Here is a 20,258-nt window from a genome sequence, read left to right as displayed (position 1 = left end):
CCAGCATGAAAAACCATCCTTGCAAACAGTAAGAAGTCGTATATGGTAAAGAGTGTATGATGTGACTGTCATAATGGACGGTGTACATAACGCCCACCCATTCAAGGCCAGTATGCATGCATGGAACACTGCAGATTTTTACAAAAACGTTACGGCTTGCAGACTGCAGATATATTACTAACTCTTCACATGCATTTTTGACTAAAATTATGCAACCTGCACTGCAATAGAATGGGTTACCAGAAAGTAGGAACAATGATTTGTTTCTTGATTAGAAACTCCGAAGGGGGGTTGCAGGCTCGCTATTTGATTGAGTCAGAGTTATTTTGGACCCTGCATGCATATAGTACGCTACGGGTATTATTTTGCATATTATATTTAGTAGAACAGGCCATATGACGTGGCCCAACCCTGAGATCTATATCGCGATGGCGAAGTCAGCAGCAACGTCAAAGTCGAGGCAGGAGGGGTATAAAGGTTCGTTTTCCAAGTTTCTTCATTGACCGGTTTTTCCTATTCTTGTTTATTACCCTTTCTTCATTTGCTATTCTATTTCTAGTTTTTATTAAAACAAATCATCAAACAGATTCAAACGAGCCATGTCCCAGAACGAAATCGCCAACAATGGCTGGGACTTGATCGCAGCCGCCTCGCAGAAGGCACTCAACGAACAACTTGCAAAGATACATCCAGTGACGCTTAAGAAGCAGATAGAAATGGAATTGCTCGGATCAAAAGAAAAGGTGGATGTAGACCTCGTTTTCAACGGACCAGAGCTGCGAGTAAGAGATGGATCTGGCCGGCAGGTTGATGTTCTTCTACCGGTCCAAGGTACCGTCAAAGTAGACGGCATCCTGAAAGCCAACATTGTGATACCAAAGGGTGAGAAAGTCACCGTGACAACCGAGCTTATGCAGATCGAGAACAAACTGGTGCCGCATCCTGACGAAAAGCAAACCAACTACGATCTGATGATTGACTTCAAAAGCGAGAAGGCCATTGTTGACATGAAGCTCAACATACCGACCGCAGACCTCGCGTTTTTGATTGAAACGATGAAGGTATTAGTCCAAAAAGAGCTCCATGGTGGCAAGGAGTACAAGGTCGCCTCTTTTGCGTTGTCGAACGAGAAGGCCAAAGAATACAAGTCCTTAATCCCTCACACTGCCGACTTCTCCTTTGTTCAAGATGTAAAGGATCCCGGCCGCAGCAACTTGCTCGTGCTGATGCAATCCGTGTCTGAGGGAAAGCCCGATGGTGGGATTCTCTTCAAAAAGCCACTTCTTGCCTCCAACCAGGATTTCATGGTGCTCGCCTCCAACAAGCTGTTCCTGGAACACTTTGTCTTGCCCCCATTGATTGAAAATCTCAAGAAGAATGCCAAGGACGGCGACAGCTTGCCCAAGACAATGTTAATCAAAAAGGTTGGAGGGTCTGACTCTGAGTTGTATCAGTTATACAACAAATCGAACATCAATCTCAGCTTTGATCATGACCCCTGGATTGACACAATGACGGCGGAAATCGACACCACTGAGAAGGCGCTATATTTCAACCTGCTGGTGAAAGTTGACGCGACCTTTATACACATCCACGGGTCGGCGTGGGACAAAAGCTGGCAGCAGTTTCAGGTCGATCAGGCAAAGCAGACGGTCACCCTGAAACAAATCAAGGAGGATAAAGGCAAAGATACAAGCATGGAATGGTGGAAGTGGCTGCTCGCGTGCCTCGATTGGATTGTGCTCCTAGTGGTTGGTATTATATATGCGGTTGTGGAAAACAAGATAACCGACCTTGGAGGGACCTTTGTACAGACTGCACCCTTGGTGGTCCAGTGGCCTAACCAGAAGTATGTCTCGCTGAAGGGGATGAGTACACCCAGCCATGTTGTTCTTGATCTAGATGTGCACTTCTCTTGAGGTATTCATGAAAATGATATACCTCTAGATCTCAAATTTGTTGATTCATATCTATGGATATACAGGTATTAGGACCTTGACTAGGAATATTATGTTTTAACATATATTTTCATCTTTACTCTAGGAGTCTTCTAAATCGTCTTAATTCTTCTGGTACTAGATGCCTGGGGGTGCTGACGGCATCTAGACAGCTCAGACACGACATCAGTCATTCAATACATTCGACTAAGAGCTGCGGCTAGCTGCAAACGAAAGAGTATTACGATTTGCTGCCATATGGAACAGTTCCGTTCCTACGTCCATTGCACAAATGTACTAGCAGGAATAGTCGCAAAGATGATAGAACTTGTATTCTTGAAAAGCATGAAAATCCGGTAGATAACGAGTGTCAGAGATGACCCAAGCAGCTATAATGGCATATATCCAAAAGTCATCAAATACATGAGTGCAAGACATCGTCATATACATTTCAGTGCCATACGCCAGATCACAGTAACAGGCACTCGGTCTTATAGCATTATTAGCTAGTTAGAACCTAATCTTTAACCTTTCTTAATTCGGATTATGATAGTGAAAAAAGGATATCAACTACTTCTGCAATTATTTTTTAAAGGTATACCCATAACTATAAAGACCATAAAAATTAAGATCTTAAGTGAAAAAAAGGAAATACAGGCCCTCACAATTTAGGATCACGCCCGGTAGGCACAACGGCACCGCGCTGCCAGCGTTAGTGTGGCACATATATGTTATATAGGTGAAACGAAAGACTATGCTATAGAGCAGGGATTTTGAAATCGTTCAATCATCAAGGCGGAAAAAAAAAAAGAAAACAAAGAAAACAAAAAGGTTCTGATTATATACATAATGAGAGAAACCCGTCCCAAGTAACATCATCAAGAGAGAGAGAAAAAAAAAAGGAGAAAAGAAGGAAAAGTCTTATCGCCGCCACGTGAAAGGTCCTCTAGGTAATAGGTTTTCCTTGAGGACCATTAATTCGCCTTTTAATCGCGAGTTTTCTTCCTGCAATTCTTGAATATACGATAGTGCGTTTGTGAGGATTTCTGATTTGTTTTGTTGTTGTTGCTGCTGCTGTGTCCCATTGGCGAGAGAGTCCCGACGAGATGAACAGAGCGAGTGCTTTCGCGAGCCCTTGTTGGAAGCCAATTGAGTCGCAAATGGTCCGGGACGAGGGATCGAGTTTCCAAGGGCGAGAAACTTGGCATTCATATTCGTACGATAACGCTTCTCGATGGCGTTGTGAGCAGCCTTTTTGCGTTTCATGACTGCTGCGGGATCGGGCTCGGTCGCTGAGCGAACCGGTGGAGTATTGCTGTGGTATGATGTTTGTGTTGTTGTTGTTGTTGTTGTTGCTGCTGTTAGCGACAAGGGCGACGAGGAAGAAGCGGTGGCATTGGAGAGTTTTCGGGATCGAAGAGAGGCGGAGGATGATGATTCGTAGACGGTGTGTTCAGCTGGAGCAACAGGACTGCCGCCTGCAGTAGCTAATGGCATTCTGACGGCATGTCTGTGGCCCGTCGAAGGCGATGTAGCACTGCCAGGGCCCTTTGTGTTGTCTGCAGGCGCCGGGGACTGGCTGTTGCTTTTGTCATTGTTGTGCGTCGGAGACCAAGTCCCGCTTTCGCCGTCCTGGGATGAAAGTTAGCCATGACAAAAAAGAAAGCAAGCAATGGGAGTCGCATACCGACACAGGTGATGCATATGATAGCGCATCCTCGGTAGCTACTGTGTAACCTCTGTAGCCCATCGGAGAGGTGTAGTCGCCATTGATGTACGGATTTGGGAATTCTAGACCGTCGGCGACTTCCTCAGATAGGTTAAATGCTTCCTGTTGATCGTTGCTGCCGGACAGGTCCCAAGGCAGGAACTCTAGCGAGCTCTTGCCCATCCAGTCGGCGTCGGAGGATGGGAAAGTCGACATCAGGTCGGACGGGTCGATGCTGTCGGCGATGCGTCCACCAGCGGGGATAACCATCGGCCTAGTCAGGTCGAAAGGGTCGGATGGCGGCTGGTAGCAGGTCATGTCTGTTGACCGCATCAACAGCAAAGTCTCAAAAAGGACTGTTGAACGCAAGAACACAAGGACACAAGATTGCTGCTGCGACGAGGGGAGAGGGGGGCGGGGTTTGGCTTCAATAGACTCGAGTCTTGACGTCGTACCTTGCCGGGGCGGGGGGAGAAATATTAATAGGAAGCCAGGTGACGAGGAATGTTGGGTTTGACAAGAAAGACAGGACAAAGACGGGGTGGAAATAGGACCCAGCAGGGCCCTTATATTAACATAGCTCCCTAAGGTCAAGCACGGATTCGGGCGAGCAAGACAAAGCTCTTTTCGCGGAGCTGCGTTATGCCATGCTATGCCCATGACAAGTGCAGAGCTAATCTCGGCGACCGGCAACCAGTGACAGAAAGACAAAAAAAAACTTTGGTGCTTTGCCTGGTCGTGCCGGATCAGCGTGCTGGGCCTCGACTCGGATCTATTCAAGCCACTGGGGGGAATTTGGTTCGCAGGCGACAACCAGGGTCCATTTTGCCCAACGGTCACCCATCGGCGATTGCCACTGTCTGCGGTGCTCTCTTTTTTCCTGCTCGCTGTATTTTGTCCTCTTTTTCCCTTTCCTTTCTCTCATTTCACGTTCCACGACGGCGAACTCAGAACCCGCACGGCCGGACAGGGCGATGCACAGGCGGGATGGTGCCACAATTCCGAAGTCCACGTCGAGTCGAGTCTTTACCGCATTGAGAGTCTGACAGCTGCCAGCTCCATTCCTCCTGGGGCGGCGGGGGAAGAGAGGGAACTGGGTCCAGTCAAGTCACGGCGCGTTATGGTGGATGGATAATTATGGATTCCTCAGGATGTCATAATTATTATTGCTTTAGCGACGGGCTCGCCCGCTTCCGGACTAGCGCCAAGGCGGCCGAAAGTCGGCTGCCACTCGGGCTCTCTTTGCTACACTTTGCACTCTGCCAATATTTAATAGTATAGAGTAAAACTGTCTTCAGATCGGATCTGTCAACCGTGGTTTCTTTCCGTTGGCCGTGGCGATCGCCTGTCGGGGTCCGGAGGATGCCGACATACATATATAGATAGTTACGGCTCTGCAGTTCGGCTTCATGTAGGTTACATGTATTTTCCATATTCTGTCTCAGTACTACTAAGTATGCCCGGAAGAAGACTATTATTACATGATCGCGGACGTCATTGATCTATCAACACAACTTCTTACCCAATCGTACGCCGTCAACCCAGCTAGCTAGTATACAGCTCTGTATATCCCAGCCCCGAGCCCCGTCCGAAAGCCGACACGACACGACACGATCAATCTTGTTTTTTTTTTTTTTTTTTTTTTGTCTCTCGTCGGTATCCTCCGTTGCATATCCATCAAGATCCACCAGAGCTTTTCAATCCCGATATATTTTCGAGCTCATTACGTCGTTGACGGATGTGCCAGGCCCCGGATGATGCCACTGTGCTGAAGAAAATTCTGCTTGGTTCATGCTATTCCCTCAAACCTATAGACTAAAGATCGTTTGCAAACAGTCCCAAAAAAACAAAGCACTATTCAACCGAATTTCAATTATATAATTCCTTACGTAAACAATACTTGAAAAAAACAACACCATCAACCTCAGCCAGTCATCTTCTACAAATCTAGTATCGCCCAATCCCAATCCCTAGGAAACATTTTCCACATGTATCACCAGTACTACCATGGTTCGGCTACACAACACCACTGCAAGCGTACACAAAAAAAAAAAAAGGGATCAACAATACTATTCTTCTTGACCTGCCAATCATTGCTGTGATTTGTTGAGGTTATTTTTTCCTGTCGATCAAAAGTATGCATCAAAAAGTACATGGTCTCTCTGCATCGCTAAAACGTTTCTCGAGTTCTAGACTCCGCCCCAAAGGCCCAAACAGGAAGCAGGTCGACAAGAACGCTGCGTCATTTCTGCGCAAATCACAGCTGCTTAGCCTGCACATGTGGTTGGCAATATGCAATAAGAGGGGGTTTTATGATTTGTGGCATACATTTAATTTATGCTCGTTCTAGTCCATGTTTCAACACTCAAAAGGCAATTCGTCTGGGGGGTTGCTCAATTTATGGCAGTGTTGCACTGATCTACAGTCCCCCGCAAGTAAATAATCCTAGCTGGTACAGACGTGCATGCTGGGTATTTGATAACTATTATACATCCAAATATTATACAACAAAAAAAAAACTACCGACAGCGCTAACAAGAACCCAGACCCATGATTGTCATCATCAACAACAACAAAAAAAATTTCTTACACCTCGACCTTGGTCGGGATCTTGACCTGTCCTTTCTTCCGATCATACGTCGGCACACCATAGCGACGACCGGGGGCAGAGTGGCCTCGGCCGTCGGGGCCAGTGGTCTCCTTGCTAACGACTACGTCGTTGAAGCGAAATTCAAACCGAGAGTTCTCCGGCTCAATCCTGATTGTTCGCTCCTCAGCCCTCTTCTTTGCATCCGCCTTGCGCTTTTGTGCGAGCGCGTCAGACTTTTGGATTCGTTCGTGGTATTTTTCCCAGCGCTCCTTGGGTTCATGAGGCTTGGCAATGAAATCACGCTCGAGCTCAATCAGTTGAGGATGCGGGATACGGGCATCGGCAGGGAGCAGGACATGCTGCTCATTGTCACCTTTTCCAACTTTTTCAATGCGTTTTGTTCCTGGCTTAATCAGGGACTGCACCGTGAGTGTTTTCTCCTCGTCGGTCTCCAGAGCCGGCGCCCCAGAAAAGACCCGACCCGCGTCTACACGTGTGAATTGGCGCGATTCAGACACCGGGTAGAATATTTGCGGCTGCGTCAGCCGGTGCACAGGAAGTTCGTTGATGGGTTCATGTATTGGTTGTCGTTGGCCACCCTCAGCCAGCGGGGTGGTTGGCACCATTTCGTGCACAGCACGTGCATATGGAATTGCCATGGATTTTTTCTAATGCCCAGTCGAGTTAGCAACCAGTGTAAACAGTGTAACAAAAGTAGACATGTGGCAGTGTTTAAACAGATTCAGAGAGTTGTAATTTATATTTAGTAACCATGACCGAGCTGGGATGCCCGGGTCTTCAAGACTAATCGAAGTTTACTCATCATTCAAGCGCGTTTGGAAGCGATATACTTCCAATGGGGATTATAGTGACCGAAGGAGGAAAAAAAAAAAAAACATACCTCTTTTTCCATGCGCTTCTCCAGCTCGACCAACCGAACCGCGGCACCAATTCTCCTCATGTCCACCTGCAATTCGACACTCACAGTTCGAACGCTCTTATTCTGCTTAACCACCCGTTTATAAATCTCATTGCGAAGGTCCTCGCCCAGAATCGGCGAGCTGACGAACGAGGAATTGAGAGGGAACGGCCGCTTACTGGAGGCGGAATTGTCCTCTCCGTCGGCGCCATCTGAACGCGACCTGTTGGAGCCGCCTCTGGGATTCATCCTTTCCTTTAAATCGGTCACGTAGTTTGTGTCTCCAGGAATATGATGTTTCAAGGACGCGCCTTCGCCGAGCAGCCAGTTAAACATGGTAAACCGTAACCGGGTTTGGGCTATGCGGGAAGATGAAAACGGCCGTCGCGAAAGGCATTGTGACTGAGAGACAATCCTCTTTGTCTGCAATGCATCTTTTCGTGCACAACACAAGATTGATGTGGATGATGAAGGAATGCAAGAGGTGAGGGAATTAGTTACTGAATTCTGTATCCGCGGCGGCATGATGAAGGTGAAAAAGAATGAGAATGAAAGAGATGGCCAAAAAAAAAACAGAATATTATATCAATCGTGCATCTGACAATATGTCTGCAAAGATGAATTGAGATGTCGAATGCCGAATCAACGCGAAAACGGTTTTCTAAATGAGGGTGAAGCACCCCTGGTACGAGAGGACGTGGAAGGGAGCAGCAAATCGAAGAGAAAAAAGTTTCTCTCGGGTTTGTTGGGCTCCACCGGGTCACGTGGCCCAAACAAACAGCGCAAACAAGTCGAACAACTTCACAACAGTGATCGAATGATCGAATGTACTCTGATTCTTTGCAATAAGTTAATTATACAGTTCCTCAATCTAGCTAAATTTCTTATCGAGAACAATTTCCTGCCGTCTTCCATACAAAATCAATGAGGAACCTTCAACAGCAAAAATAGTTGACATCAAACACATATGAGAATATAGATCAAATACATCTAATTGGAAGAAAAGAAGAAATAACATTTAAAACAACCTATAATGCGGCTGCATCCACCAAAATTCAAATTCCAATGCCTTCTCAGACCCCGAAAACGACAAGTGCCAGCAATGTATGTCAAGTCCTATGCATGCTGCATTGACGCATGCAAAAAGAGTGCTTGGCCCAGAAGAAAAGAGAGAGAAAAAAGTATAGCAAAGAAGGATATAGGTTAACAATGCAATACATAAGCATAAATAAAACAACCGCAACATTAAAACAACACTGCTATGTAAAAGAGAAAAAAAAGCTGAACAGTAAAACCAATTTGCTCCCATACCACATTATCCATCCATGTTCTCATGCGCCGTAGAATGGATGCTTTTGTTCTGCAAAAAGGGGAATCACATGAGCGAGACAGACTCAGAAGACAAGAGACACAAGACCATCTTTAAATACGTCCTTCAGAAAGCAAACAAGGTAAAGAGAAAAGATATCGAAACAGATTAGAGCAATGATCAATTAATAGAACGATAAAAAGAACGAAATGGAGAATTTTCACCCACCATCTCCAATTCGACACAGCAAAAAAAGAAGAAGAAAAAGAAAGAAAAAAACGTGCATGTCTAACAAGAAATCTCATTGACCAGACAGACAACACAACAACTCAAGACGACGCTGTGCAAACCGAGCCCTGAAACGAAGATGGCGAGAAATAAAATAAAATGAAGAAAACAACCGATTGCCATGTAAGCTTGTATGCGAATGAGAGGGGTAAACAAATCCTCCGTATGCCAGCTCTAACTTATGATCCCAAAACCTTAGCGCCATGAAATCCAGGTATCATCAAAACATGCCATGCATTACCCATACTTGAGATGTTGATCCGTTTTTTTTTTTTGTTTGTTTTCATGCGGTTAATCACCGGCCCATCATATAGTCAGGATAGACATTGCCGAAAGCCCCCATGCCGGCACTTGGGGCACCGCCAGGCAAACCTCCATTTAGAGAATTGGAGCCAATGGGATTCATACCATTAGCTCGAATCCCAAGACCGTTGTTGCCGTTGAAAGAAGCCCCGTTGGTCATGGGAGGGTGGGGGTTTTGGTTTGGTGGAATGGAGCCATTCCTGATCCCCATAGGAAGAGCGAGACCAGGGGGGGCCGACAAACCGGGTGGAGGACCGTTGGCAGTAGAGAACATCGGGTTGGACATCGAGTTGATGCCACTGGCACCATGGATTGGCGTTTGTGGGCTGAGAGGGGTGGCAGGGTTGACACTGCTGCCGGGTTGTCCACTGCGAACGCCTAGAGGGTTCTTGGAGAAACTGAGACGGATGCCGGTCTTGACGCTGTTGGAGAGCTTGTATCCATACAAATCGTTCAGAGCTTTACTAGCCATTGCCACCTCGTCAAACTCGACGAAACACATGGGGCCATTCTGCTTGTTGCGGAAGCACAGACGCTTGTAGCCTCTCTGTTTGGAAAAGAGAGCCTTGAGTTCTTCCTCTTGAGTGTCGGCGGGTAGGTTGCCAACGTAAAGAGTATTGCATGGAGGATTCAAGTCGTTTGGATTCGCTGCCGGTAAGCTATGGCGGGGATTATGCTGGTTGGGGAAATGAAAGCCAGTGTTGCCGGCCATGTTTGGTGGGATTCCGGTGGACGGAGTGGGTACATTCATACGGCCTCCGTTGCCGTTGGAGTAGCCTTGCAGAGGCGGCGAGGATACATTGGTGGCGAGAGATAGACCAGCGAAACGGCCGGTCGGGATCTGAGGATTGGTTGATCGCCGCTGTTGCAGAGGCATGGCTGAGTGTCCGTTCTGTGCGTAGCCGACAGGGTCCTTGAGCAATTCGCCAGTGTCCTCATCGAGATCTTGGTCAATGACCGACTTCCCGCTCACACGAGGCAATTCTCCGAGTCCATTTCCGAGTGGGGACTGAGGAGAAAAGAGGCTGTTCATGCGGGAGTTGGAGTCAGGAGCCGGAAGGGCTTCGTTGGCATTGGGTTGTTGCGAGATGCCGTTTGACAAGGTCTGAAAGGTGCCGTTGAAGCGAGATGACTGACGAGCGGTCGGACCGGACAGGCCTCGGGCGGAGGTGTGGTCGATGGTGTTGCGACGGTTGGGCAGGGGACCGGCGTACATCTCGACAATCATGTTGGCGTCGTTGCTGGTGTTTGGCTTACCATCAAGTAAGGCGCGAGCTTCTTCGGCGGCGGCGACGGTATTGAATCGCGCGATCGCACAGAAAAAGTTGGCGTCTTCTGGCATATCGGACGGAATGAAATCGGCGTCCACAAAGTCTTTGGCGAACAGAAGCATGGAGCGCAGCGCATCGCGGCTGGTGTTCTTGGGCAATTTACGCATGAGAATAGCGGCGCCATTGTTGGCGGGAGGAGGTCGGTGAAAGCCGTTCATAGGGGGCGAAAGATCGGCATCGCCTAGGCGCATTGTGTTTGCGCCGAGGCCGTCGAAGGACGAGGGCGGACCGATGGGAGAAAAAGGGTAGGAGAAAGAAGAGCTCAAAGATGTTGGTGGTTGAGAGACAGCGGGATTGTAGACGTCGGTCGACATCGCATTATGCGCCGCAGACGGTCCTTGCGACAAGGATTGGGGGGACGAGGAGCTGGAAGACACCGACTGAGCGCGCTGTGTAGTGCTTGTGCTATAAGAGCCAGGACTAGTGCGGCTGGATTGGGTGGACGAGGTGCCGACCATGCCTGGTCCGGAGGGCGTGGTTTAATATTCAGACGGGCGGCGGTCTGTGTGGGAGTGAGTGCACTCGGCGGCGCACCGAAATGGAGTGAAGAATCGATCGAGATTGAGGATGCGTTCGCGCGCTACCAGGACGCGACCATTCCCTGTTCCTTGTCGTACCGGGGGGTCACGACGCAGTTTCTTCGGGCGGAATTTGATTGATACAATGCGATCAAACCAGGCGATCACTCGTTCTCGGCGGAAAGGCGACTAAGAGCGAGTAGCGACACGTACGAGACGGTGGAGAGCAGGTTTGCGACGACGACGACGACGACGGCCAGATGGAGATGCGGCTGCACGGTGGAGGAGGCGACGCGAATGCAGAGAAGGCTGGCCGGGGGGGCGAAGAGACGAGGGAAAAAAAAGGGGAGTGTCGCGAGAGAAGAAGAATAAGAGGGACAGATCGGAAGGCGAGAAGCGAAGCGATGGAGAGGGTGGCAAGACTGGGGGGGGGAGATGGAGAGAGAGAGAGATAGATGGGAGGAGGAGGATGACAGAACAATAATACTAGTAGAGATGAAGGTCGAGGATAAAGTTGGGGAGGGGGGCGGGCGGGCAAGAACGAGCAGCAGGAAGCAAGAGGCAGGTGGGCTCGGCCAGGGGACGACGATTCGACGGGGCCGGGAAAGTTGCGACCAGGCGCAGCGCCTGGAGTCTGGGACCCAGGCCGGAAACAGCCTAGTCGCAGGCAGTCACTTACCAGAATGACGATAGCAAATAATACGATAATAATAATAATAATCATAACATGCCCATAGTACGCGGAGGACAAGCAGAGGCAGATCGCGGTATGGCTGCACGCTGGGTGACGAGCCTAGTGTTGCGCCGGCGCCGACTAGGCGCACACGGTCCAAGGAACAGGAAGACTTGATAGTATCATAATAATACTAGAGAATAATACTAGAGAATAATACTAACTAGTAGAATAGTACAAATTAACACTGAACAGGTGCGTGCGTCGTCGATCTCGCAACGCCAAAAGGCTGGCCGGCTCTGGAACCCCGCAGCCCGCCAATGAGAGCCCGCAGCCCGCATGCAGCGGGGCCCTGTGGGGCGCGGTCGGCCAACCAGCAGGCTGCTTGCGAACGTGGCCCAGTGCGTGCCGTTAGTGGCACTTAGGGCTTGCTATCCCGACGACCCAGGAACCTGGCTCGGTCGCTGCAGTACAGGATCGTATCATGTACGGAGTATGTACGGAGGTATTGGAATACTAAGTAACTAGCAAGTATGTGCAGACACGAGATGGTGTAGTACTACTACTACTACTACTACGCAGGGTAATATACTCTAAGCCTGGCCGCGCTGGAATGTACCAAACAGTAATTACGCGACGCCAACGCCACACCTGCCGTTAAAATACGTATTGCCCGTACGTCCCGTGCATGCACCCATTGGCTGCGCTTCTGTTTAAACTTTGCACTATACTGTATACACTATCGGTCATACTAGCTTGTACTCACTAGACAGCCTCTTTAATATTATTCGTCTTTGAATATGAACTTCAAAAAGTATGTCCACAATAATTATTATGCACTTGGTGACAGCTCCAGGAATGAGGCCGGAAACCATTCCCGACCATGTGACATACCAGCCGCGCCTATGTTTACATACTTGAATACTTGTACTGTTGTCAAGCACATGCTAGTATTGATATCAGTACTTCCTGAAGATCTCATTGGTAGTTTGCTTCCTTATCATTCTCCTAGCCCCTTCATCAGCCACTCATCATACAACAGCTCCAAAGCCGCTGCCCGCTCCTCGGGCTGCCACTGCAAGGCCATCCGGAGCCATCGTAGAAACCCTTCTTTGTCTTCTCCCTGGATGTTCGCTGCCAGACTCTCGAGAGTAGTACTTGGAATTGGAGCTGTTTCCTTCCAATTGCCCGACTCGTCCCAGAAGACCGAGCTCAGGTGCCTCTGTTCCCGAAATTCGGCTGGTGGAGGGCCAAGAAGGGCAACAAGCTCTGCCATATGGACCCGATCGTCAAATATACCATCTGCATTTTTACCATTAACAAGCGTGCGAGAGCAAACAATGTCCCAAGCCTACACAAATCGAAATCGTCAACAGATTCTAATAAAGTCAAAGATAGAATGAGTGAGTTTTAACTCACAACCATGGCAACATTCCATATGTCCACTTTATATCCCCAATTCGATCTCAGCATCACTTCGGGAGCTCTGTAAACATTTGGCATGATATCATCATTGTTTTCTTTGTCGCCCGGCCTGGCTTCTCCAAAATCGGTGAGAAGCGGTAGTCCACCGCCTCTTGGAAGGAAACTCAAAGATCTGTAAAGTTCCCGGTCATGAAGTATCTTTCTAGGTGATGGGTCTGCAACTTCAGCTTCTTCGAACCGCGAAAGATAGCTTGTCTCTGGACCGGGAAGTAGTAAGTTCTTCAGTTGAAGATCTGCATCAGAGTTAGATCCATAACATAAGCTCGTCAGAAGGATTGAGATATTACCCGTATGGATAATATGACACTCTGAATACAGATAATCCAGAGCAACAAGTAACTGTCGGATACCTGGCTTCATGTCATCAAGGGACATTGCTTGCCCCGGAGACATCTTTATCAAAAGATCTGCACTCATTCCGAGGGGTTCATGAACAAGGCAAACATAACGACCATGGGGTCCTTGAATGTAAAAATGGTCAAGGAGCTTGCGAACAAAGTTTCTACCTGGATGTCTTGTTTCCTGCAAACCCATGTGCTTATAAACATTCAGCTCTCGCTCATGGTCCCGGTCTTGACCCGTCACGAAAACTTTCAAGACAACATATGTTGACGCGCTGATTGTTATCGTGCTATTAGAATCACGAACAACCCAATAAATTACGCTTTGTTTGCACTTACACTAAATCCTTCGTAAGCCAAACTGTTGACGTGACTCCATATCCTATTTTGGCAAGTGTTTGATACCGATCATTGAGTATCTCGCCCTGTTTGACAGGGTAATATTTTTCTGGCTGATACGTCGACAGAGTCTCCTCGTCAATCTCGACGGACTGGTCAATCACCTCGAATCCTGAGGCGGGGAAAATTTTGGGGGTGCATTTCCACTGTGATGACAACCTGACTTTTCGATACGACGTAAATGTGCTGCTCGAATTAGATGGTAAGGAAATACGTCGACAACAACAAGTCAAAGGCAGAGGCGTAGTCAAGGTCCTGCGAACATCAGGGACACAAAATTTTGAAATGGCTCGTACAGGTCGTTGCATGGTGAACTAACAGCAGAAGCTGACGCGAGCATATCAAAGATCGATCACGGGAGAAATGATTACAGGGGTACTCAGTAAGAACCGGAAGAACAATGTATTTATTGTATTATTCAGTGCACGTGATTTTCCATTACATGGACATCCTCCAGTTCACTGATCCATATTGAAGATATAAAGTCCGTTTATTGTACAAAATTATACACTTGAAAAAGGGCCACTCAAGGCCTGATCCGTAACGCCATAAAAATGCGGGAGCACAACTCATTCTTCCTCCCCCTCCACGACCGCTCTATCCCAAGTTGTTCCAATCGGATATAAAGCAGATGTCCATAATTAATCCTTCTGCGCCGCAAACTTTTTCGGCTTGGCTTCCAACAGTCCGAGCTGCGATCAACCCCTCATCTGTTAGTCACGATGGATTGCAGTGAAATCTGAACAAGAAAGGTCTCCATCACTCACCAGTGTCAACAGTCGCCAGACGCCATCGGTTGGCTGTGCGCCCACTCCCAGCCAGTACTTGGCTCGTGTCCGATCCAGCGAAATTTCTTTGAATGGCTTCGCGACGAGGGCTTCTTCTTCCGACAAATTCGTGGGCTTCTGCGGGATTGGGTTGTAGGTGCCGATGACTTCGAGCGGTTTGGAGTCGCGAGCAGTTCTATTGACAGAAATTAGCAAGTTGAAATGGCAAATTGTCATTTTGTTATAAGCATGATGCTATCGTCTTGACGGGGTTGTCAAAGGCTCAACAGCACAAAACACATTTCTAACGTACCTCGCCTGGGCCACGACAATGTTGTAAAAGGGCGAATGGCGCGGGCCAAAACGCGACAGCCGGATTCTAACAACCATAATTAATGTAATTCGAGAGTGATTGATTGTTTGCAGTGTCGCTGGAGCGAGCTTTAAATGTTGACTTCCGCGGAAAGAACAGAACTGGCTGCCAAGACTTGGCAATTAGACACTATTCCAATTAAGGAATAGTGTATCATGCTGGCCATGTAGATTGGAGATGAACGCATGATGTAATTCCATACTTAATATTAAACCTCTTAACTTCAAGTCTATGCTGCGTCTCTCTACCCTCTGGAAACACACTGCCTATCCCTCGCGACTTGTAAAGCATCGATATAGCAGAGCTCTAAACATGTCGCTCAAGGTAATCATCTCCGACATAACCTACAAGAAACAGCAAGGCGACTAACAGCAGTAAACTTTCCAAGGCAATCTCCTCCAAAGATGCTGCTGCCTTGGACAAGGACCTCATGGACATTGGTGGTTTTTCCTTGGACCAGTTGATGGAATTAGCCGGACTTTCGGTCTCCCAAGCCGGTTCGTTTTTTTTTTAAATAGACTGACTCGTATTGATTAAGCTGATTTATCACTCGACAAAGTCTATCGCTTTCATCCTCTGACCAAGGGAAAACGCGTGCTTGTTGTATGCGGTCCTGGGAATAATGGTATCTACCCCCTTCTACTGTTAAGCTGTACAGTTGTTAATGGCCGTATAGGAGGCGACGGCCTCGTGGCCGCACGTCATCTGGCACATTACGGATATGCACCGTCAATCTACTACCCAAAACAGGGCAAGAATGAACTATACGAGGTAAATAAAATTTCCTTCTCGCCAAATAAAAGTCTAACCTTTATAAAAAAAAAGCGCCTAAAAATCCAACTTCAAAATCTCCAAGTCCCCTTTGTCCCGGATTTCACAGCAGCCCTGCAATCAACCGACCTCATTGTCGACGCTATCTTTGGCTTTTCCTTCCAAAAGCCGCTGCGCGAGCCATTCCCGTCCATTATTCGACAACTTGAAGAAACCAAAATCCCTGTTCTCAGTGTCGACGCCCCTAGCTCATGGGATATCCAAGAGGGTCCGCCCAAAGCCGGAGGCGAAGAACCGGGGGCAACGTTTATGCCCGCGGCGTTGATTAGTCTGACTGCCCCAAAGCCATGTGTGAAATGGTACAAGGGGAGACATTTTGTCGGGGGCAGGTTCTTGACAAAGGAAATTGCTGATAAATATGACCTGGATCTGCCAGAGTATTCTGGTATTGATCAGATTGTCGAAGTCGGCGTGAATGCGGACGAGAAGCTCTAGAAGATTTAAAAAGAATAATATTTACGACGGGTTTGGCATACATAATTTTAAATTGATCTCAAGTAATCTCATTTCTATCGCTCTTTGACCAACTAATCTCGTAGGCTGAGAACCTCTATCAGACTAAAAAAAAGTATCGTTCATCATGAAAGCGCCTTGCGGATTTCTCCAACAACGCCCTTAACCCGCGGTTCTCGTCCAGCGCCCGAGCTCGAGACAGTGCTGAGCACGCTGTTCAAATCATAAATCTCCCGAGCAGCACTCTTGACCTCTTCGCCAAGCGTTGTGACAAGCGTTCCCACCGCCACCAGACCACGATACACTGCCTCCGAGTCCTTTTCCTTGGAGAAAATCTTGGTCAACTCCTCAAGTAATTGAAGAGCATGTTCCGCAGATTCTACACTCGTGGCTCGTCCATTTGTAGAAAAGTATACCGCGTAGTTAATGTACAAGGTGGTTGCAGCAATCGTTATGTTACGATTGGGGGCGCTGATCGCCGCCGTGGTGACTGACGATACATTGCGGACAATCTCGTCGAATTTGCTCACGGCCAGTTCTTGACCGAGAGGCGTTTCGAAAAGGTTCCCGAATAACCGGATACCCAGCATCGCGTTATTGCCATTCACAGGGCCCTCAAACATGCCACTCTGCTGGAGCGCAGAGACCACGTCTTGCCCCTGATAGAGCGCCTCAGCAGTCACAGGTGTTGCGGCTGCGAGAAGTCGTAGAAGATCAAGACTGGGAAGTCGACTGCCAGCTGGCCATTTGGTTGCTGCCTTGATGAGCAATTGTATCCCAGACTCGACTGTGGCAGGGTCCTTGGGAACTGATCCTGTAGCATCCAATTGGTTGCACAGTGCAAGTACAGTGTTCAACTCTGGTGGGTTAAACGAAACCTCTTTGCTTCCCGCAGCTATGACTTGCTCATTCAACTCTTGCAACTTCTTCAAAATTAACTTTATGTTGGCTGATTTTATAGAAAGATAGGTAGTCTGCGGGAGCACGTCCTGGCGGCTCTCAGGCAATGATGGCGTTGGAGCTGCTTGAGATGCTGCTGCTGCGTCACCAGGTCGGTATCGTCTTTCTTGACCCCAAGGATCCGAAGAGGCCGGTTGCTGCGACTCTGTCGTTTGGCCAAGCGTTGCGCCTTGCGTGTTCTGAGTAATAAAGTTTGCCACTTGTTCTAGATAAGATATCGGAAGCTCATTATCCTGAATGAATTTGGTTGCGACCTCGTAAACATTCTGTGATAGGTTGTATGGCAACTTCAACGGCGGTTTCCCATCCTCAATATCCACGTCGAAGACATAGTCGTAGTCCTGACCTAGATATTGAGTCTTTCTTCCAGAACTGCCTGCAGAATCGACAACGGTGCCAACCGCGATCCACTCCTGCGTGGCCGATGACCATGTATGGGCTGTGACGCTGCCATTATCCTCCTTGATCATCTGCACCTGGCCGTCTTTAGTACCCGATTTCTGTTTCAAGAAGTCTGGCCCAGGTAATTTCTCCTTGTTGATATCACCCACTTGTTGCTGTGGAATCGCGGATTCTCTAACAGCACTATCGAATTGCTGGATTGTTTCCGGATCTGCCTGTCGACTGTTGTCTCTTGAGAATATCCTGGCCTTACGATCGCTAGCGCCTGTGATAATATCCCCTGTCTCTTTACACACCGCCACGTTCCAAACAGAAATGGCCGGATGCGTGATCGTCTGTACGCACTGAGTCCCATTCCAAACCCGAACTGTACGATCCTCGCCCGAGCTCACAAGCTCGCCAGACGGCAGCACTGCTACCGAGTAGATGAAGCTTTCATGACCAGCAAGTTCAGCCACCACATCCCCGTTTAAAGTGAACAGTCGTATCACGCCATCATTGCTTGCAGAAGCAAACTGAGCACCTGAAGGATGGCCTTCAGGAAGCTTGCAAAGGGCCCGCACAACATCCTGCGAATCCTTTATCGTCTTGAGGAGCTTCCCAGAAGTGTTAAAAATACGTATGAGGCGATCCGCGCAACCTGTTTGACTCGTTCAGTATCTGTCCCAAGTCATCCTGCCGGCAGACCTCCTACCTGTGATCACAGTGTTTTGGTCGTAGGCCAGCACCGCCCATACGCTCCCCTGGTGCCCATCCAAGGTCACTTCAGTTTCCCATTTACCCACTCTCCATAATCTCGCAGTAGCATCCCAACTACCACTCACAACCCAACCACCCTCAGGGCAGACGTCGATCGAGCAGACGTTGTGGCCGTGACCGAGGAGCATAGCGTCTGCATTATCGGCGGACGCCTTGGACGGCTGGCGAGCTTCAATAATTGCATCTTGACTGCCAGAGAATATCAAACCTTCAGGGTGCTCAGCGGTGGGAGGGTAGTATGCCAGGGAGGTGATAAAGGCCGATCCGTGAGCGGCGATAGTGTAATCGAATACCGGTGGTGGAGACGAAACCTGCTTCCATATACGAACTGTAGCATCTCGCGAAGCTGTAGCTACAACGTTGGAATTGAGAAAGGCCACGGCGCGTACCTGGTATCATTAATAAGCTAGCTAATCGGGCCAGGGTAAACAATAAACTCACATCATCGCCGTGGCCTTCTAGGGACGCGGAAAGCTTGAATTCAGACATGCATAAAACCGTCTTCAGTTGTAGGGTGAAAAAGGCGAAAGAGGAACAATCCGGTCAAACAGAAAGGTTCCTCTTGGAGAGCTGGTTGCTGATAGAAGGTGCTAGACCGCTACCGCCCGCTGGCGCTGGCGTCATGCGGGGGGACAGCGGGCGTCCAAGCTTATCAGATCACGTGTGCCCCGAGCTTCAGGCTTCAGCGGCCAGTCTAAGCTTCCTTTTATCGACTTGCTTCAACAATTTTTCAAACGTCCAAACCATTTGCACTGAAGACGTCGCTTAGACTTCTACAAAATTAAAAATTTCTCAGTCCCCTTCGTCCTCTGCAAATTGGTCCAAAGCCGCAATTGTGCGCACGCGCAAACCGCAATGGAAATCCTTCGAACCCCTCCTCAAGCAGCTTCATTCACGCCCTTGGCAGAGCATCAGTCGCGCACGCCCGAATCCTTTTACGAAGGCGCTCCGGTTCTGCACTATCACAGCGCGCGATGCAAGATTGTTATCTTGGAGAGTGAGCTCGCTAGATCGCCAGCCTTGCGTACTTTGCGTGGATCATCAGCCTCCGACACAAATGGATCGGGGGCAGCTCCCGATGCCGAGGAGAAGGAGACGGTGATTGACGGGGTGGATGTTTGGGCAGCTTCTGAGTAAGATTATATATATATATATATGTCTGTTGTTGCGCAATTGCTAACATGATTATCTCTCGCAGTAAATTTCTCCTCTACCGGACAGAGGCCAGCTCGGGCGTTGCTATTCCTTATCCCCTCATCTCTCTCCATGCCGTTCAACGACTTAAATTACCAGCGTCTTCCGAAGAAGTACAAGGCTTATACATGCAAATCGCCAACCCGATTCCATCCGACAACGGCGGCGCCGAAGAAGACGAAGAAGAGGATAGCATCAACCTCACCATTGTATCCCCACCCACTGCTGCCCCTGCTGTTGAAGAGACAGACCCTGCAGCAGAAGGCGCCGAGATAAAACCAGAGGAAACCGCAACACAGGCACTCTTCGCCGCTGTCTCTGCTTGCTCCAACCTCCACCCAGACCCAGTCACAACTGGTGACGAAGAAGAAGGAGAAGACTATGATGGAAACGAGCAACCGGGGGTTGGAGGTCTATTGCAAGCTGGGTTGATCATGTCGGGTGCCGCCGACGGCGGATTACCGCCTCCCGTGGATGGCAGCTCAGGCTGGATCACGGCCGACAACATGCACGAATATTTTGACGAAGAAGGGAATTGGATTGGTGAGGGCGAACCGCCGTCTCTCCCTGGACTTGGTCCTGGGGCAGGCAACACACATGATAGGGATGACGGGCCTGCTCAGAATGGGGAAGGAAACGATGACGATGAGACGAAGTGGAGACGAACTGATTGATTGTATCTCTTAAAAGGTGGAGTAATTTGTACTAGTGAAAGAGA

At 48.7% G+C, this 20,258-nt stretch overlaps 9 protein-coding genes across 9 annotated transcripts; 3 read left to right on the top strand and 6 right to left on the bottom strand.

Annotated features, from left to right (window-relative positions):
* Positions 1 to 599: 599 nt before the first annotated feature.
* TRUGW13939_10697 (uncharacterized protein) lies at positions 600 to 1,919 on the top strand (the record flags this gene model as incomplete). Its single annotated transcript, XM_035493807.1, has 1 exon — positions 600 to 1,919. One exon carries the CDS (start codon positions 600 to 602, stop codon positions 1,917 to 1,919), a length of 1,320 nt encoding a protein of 439 aa, XP_035349700.1.
* A 939-nt stretch (positions 1,920 to 2,858) lies between these two features.
* TRUGW13939_10696 (uncharacterized protein) lies at positions 2,859 to 3,963 on the bottom strand (the record flags this gene model as incomplete). The annotated part of the gene is made up of 2 exons (XM_035493806.1): positions 2,859 to 3,569; positions 3,625 to 3,963. The coding sequence occupies 2 exons, from the start codon at positions 3,961 to 3,963 to the stop codon at positions 2,859 to 2,861; spliced, it is 1,050 nt and encodes a 349-aa protein (XP_035349699.1).
* Positions 3,964 to 6,231: 2,268 nt separating this feature from the next.
* TRUGW13939_10695 (uncharacterized protein) lies at positions 6,232 to 7,490 on the bottom strand (the record flags this gene model as incomplete). The annotated part of the gene is made up of 2 exons (XM_035493805.1): positions 6,232 to 6,903; positions 7,137 to 7,490. The coding sequence occupies 2 exons, from the start codon at positions 7,488 to 7,490 to the stop codon at positions 6,232 to 6,234; spliced, it is 1,026 nt and encodes a 341-aa protein (XP_035349698.1).
* Positions 7,491 to 9,046: 1,556 nt separating this feature from the next.
* TRUGW13939_10694 (uncharacterized protein) lies at positions 9,047 to 10,843 on the bottom strand (the record flags this gene model as incomplete). The annotated part of the gene is made up of 1 exon (XM_035493804.1): positions 9,047 to 10,843. One exon carries the CDS (start codon positions 10,841 to 10,843, stop codon positions 9,047 to 9,049), a length of 1,797 nt encoding a protein of 598 aa, XP_035349697.1.
* Positions 10,844 to 12,576: 1,733 nt separating this feature from the next.
* TRUGW13939_10693 (uncharacterized protein) lies at positions 12,577 to 14,055 on the bottom strand (the record flags this gene model as incomplete). The annotated part of the gene is made up of 3 exons (XM_035493803.1): positions 12,577 to 12,927; positions 12,996 to 13,677; positions 13,742 to 14,055. Coding segments are annotated over 3 exons (1,347 nt in total), but the record flags the coding sequence as incomplete, so codon positions are not given.
* Positions 14,056 to 14,442: 387 nt separating this feature from the next.
* Positions 14,443 to 14,958, bottom strand: TRUGW13939_10692 (uncharacterized protein; the record flags this gene model as incomplete). Its single annotated transcript, XM_035493802.1, has 3 exons — positions 14,443 to 14,493; positions 14,569 to 14,764; positions 14,882 to 14,958. The coding sequence occupies 3 exons, from the start codon at positions 14,956 to 14,958 to the stop codon at positions 14,443 to 14,445; spliced, it is 324 nt and encodes a 107-aa protein (XP_035349695.1).
* A 295-nt stretch (positions 14,959 to 15,253) lies between these two features.
* Positions 15,254 to 16,207, top strand: TRUGW13939_10691 (uncharacterized protein; the record flags this gene model as incomplete). The annotated part of the gene is made up of 5 exons (XM_035493801.1): positions 15,254 to 15,265; positions 15,330 to 15,438; positions 15,501 to 15,566; positions 15,618 to 15,712; positions 15,767 to 16,207. 5 exons carry the CDS (start codon positions 15,254 to 15,256, stop codon positions 16,205 to 16,207), a joined length of 723 nt encoding a protein of 240 aa, XP_035349694.1.
* A 143-nt stretch (positions 16,208 to 16,350) lies between these two features.
* TRUGW13939_10690 (uncharacterized protein) lies at positions 16,351 to 18,835 on the bottom strand (the record flags this gene model as incomplete). Its single annotated transcript, XM_035493800.1, has 3 exons — positions 16,351 to 18,227; positions 18,282 to 18,735; positions 18,788 to 18,835. The coding sequence occupies 3 exons, from the start codon at positions 18,833 to 18,835 to the stop codon at positions 16,351 to 16,353; spliced, it is 2,379 nt and encodes a 792-aa protein (XP_035349693.1).
* Positions 18,836 to 19,201: 366 nt separating this feature from the next.
* TRUGW13939_10689 (uncharacterized protein) lies at positions 19,202 to 20,214 on the top strand (the record flags this gene model as incomplete). The annotated part of the gene is made up of 2 exons (XM_035493799.1): positions 19,202 to 19,479; positions 19,545 to 20,214. 2 exons carry the CDS (start codon positions 19,202 to 19,204, stop codon positions 20,212 to 20,214), a joined length of 948 nt encoding a protein of 315 aa, XP_035349692.1.
* Positions 20,215 to 20,258: the final 44 nt, after the last annotated feature.

The sequence above is a fragment of the Talaromyces rugulosus genome, chromosome VI, assembly GCF_013368755.1.
Source record: "Talaromyces rugulosus chromosome VI, complete sequence".
Classification (NCBI taxonomy): domain Eukaryota; kingdom Fungi; phylum Ascomycota; class Eurotiomycetes; order Eurotiales; family Trichocomaceae; genus Talaromyces; species Talaromyces rugulosus.
This window is presented reverse-complemented; position numbering and strand designations above follow the sequence as displayed.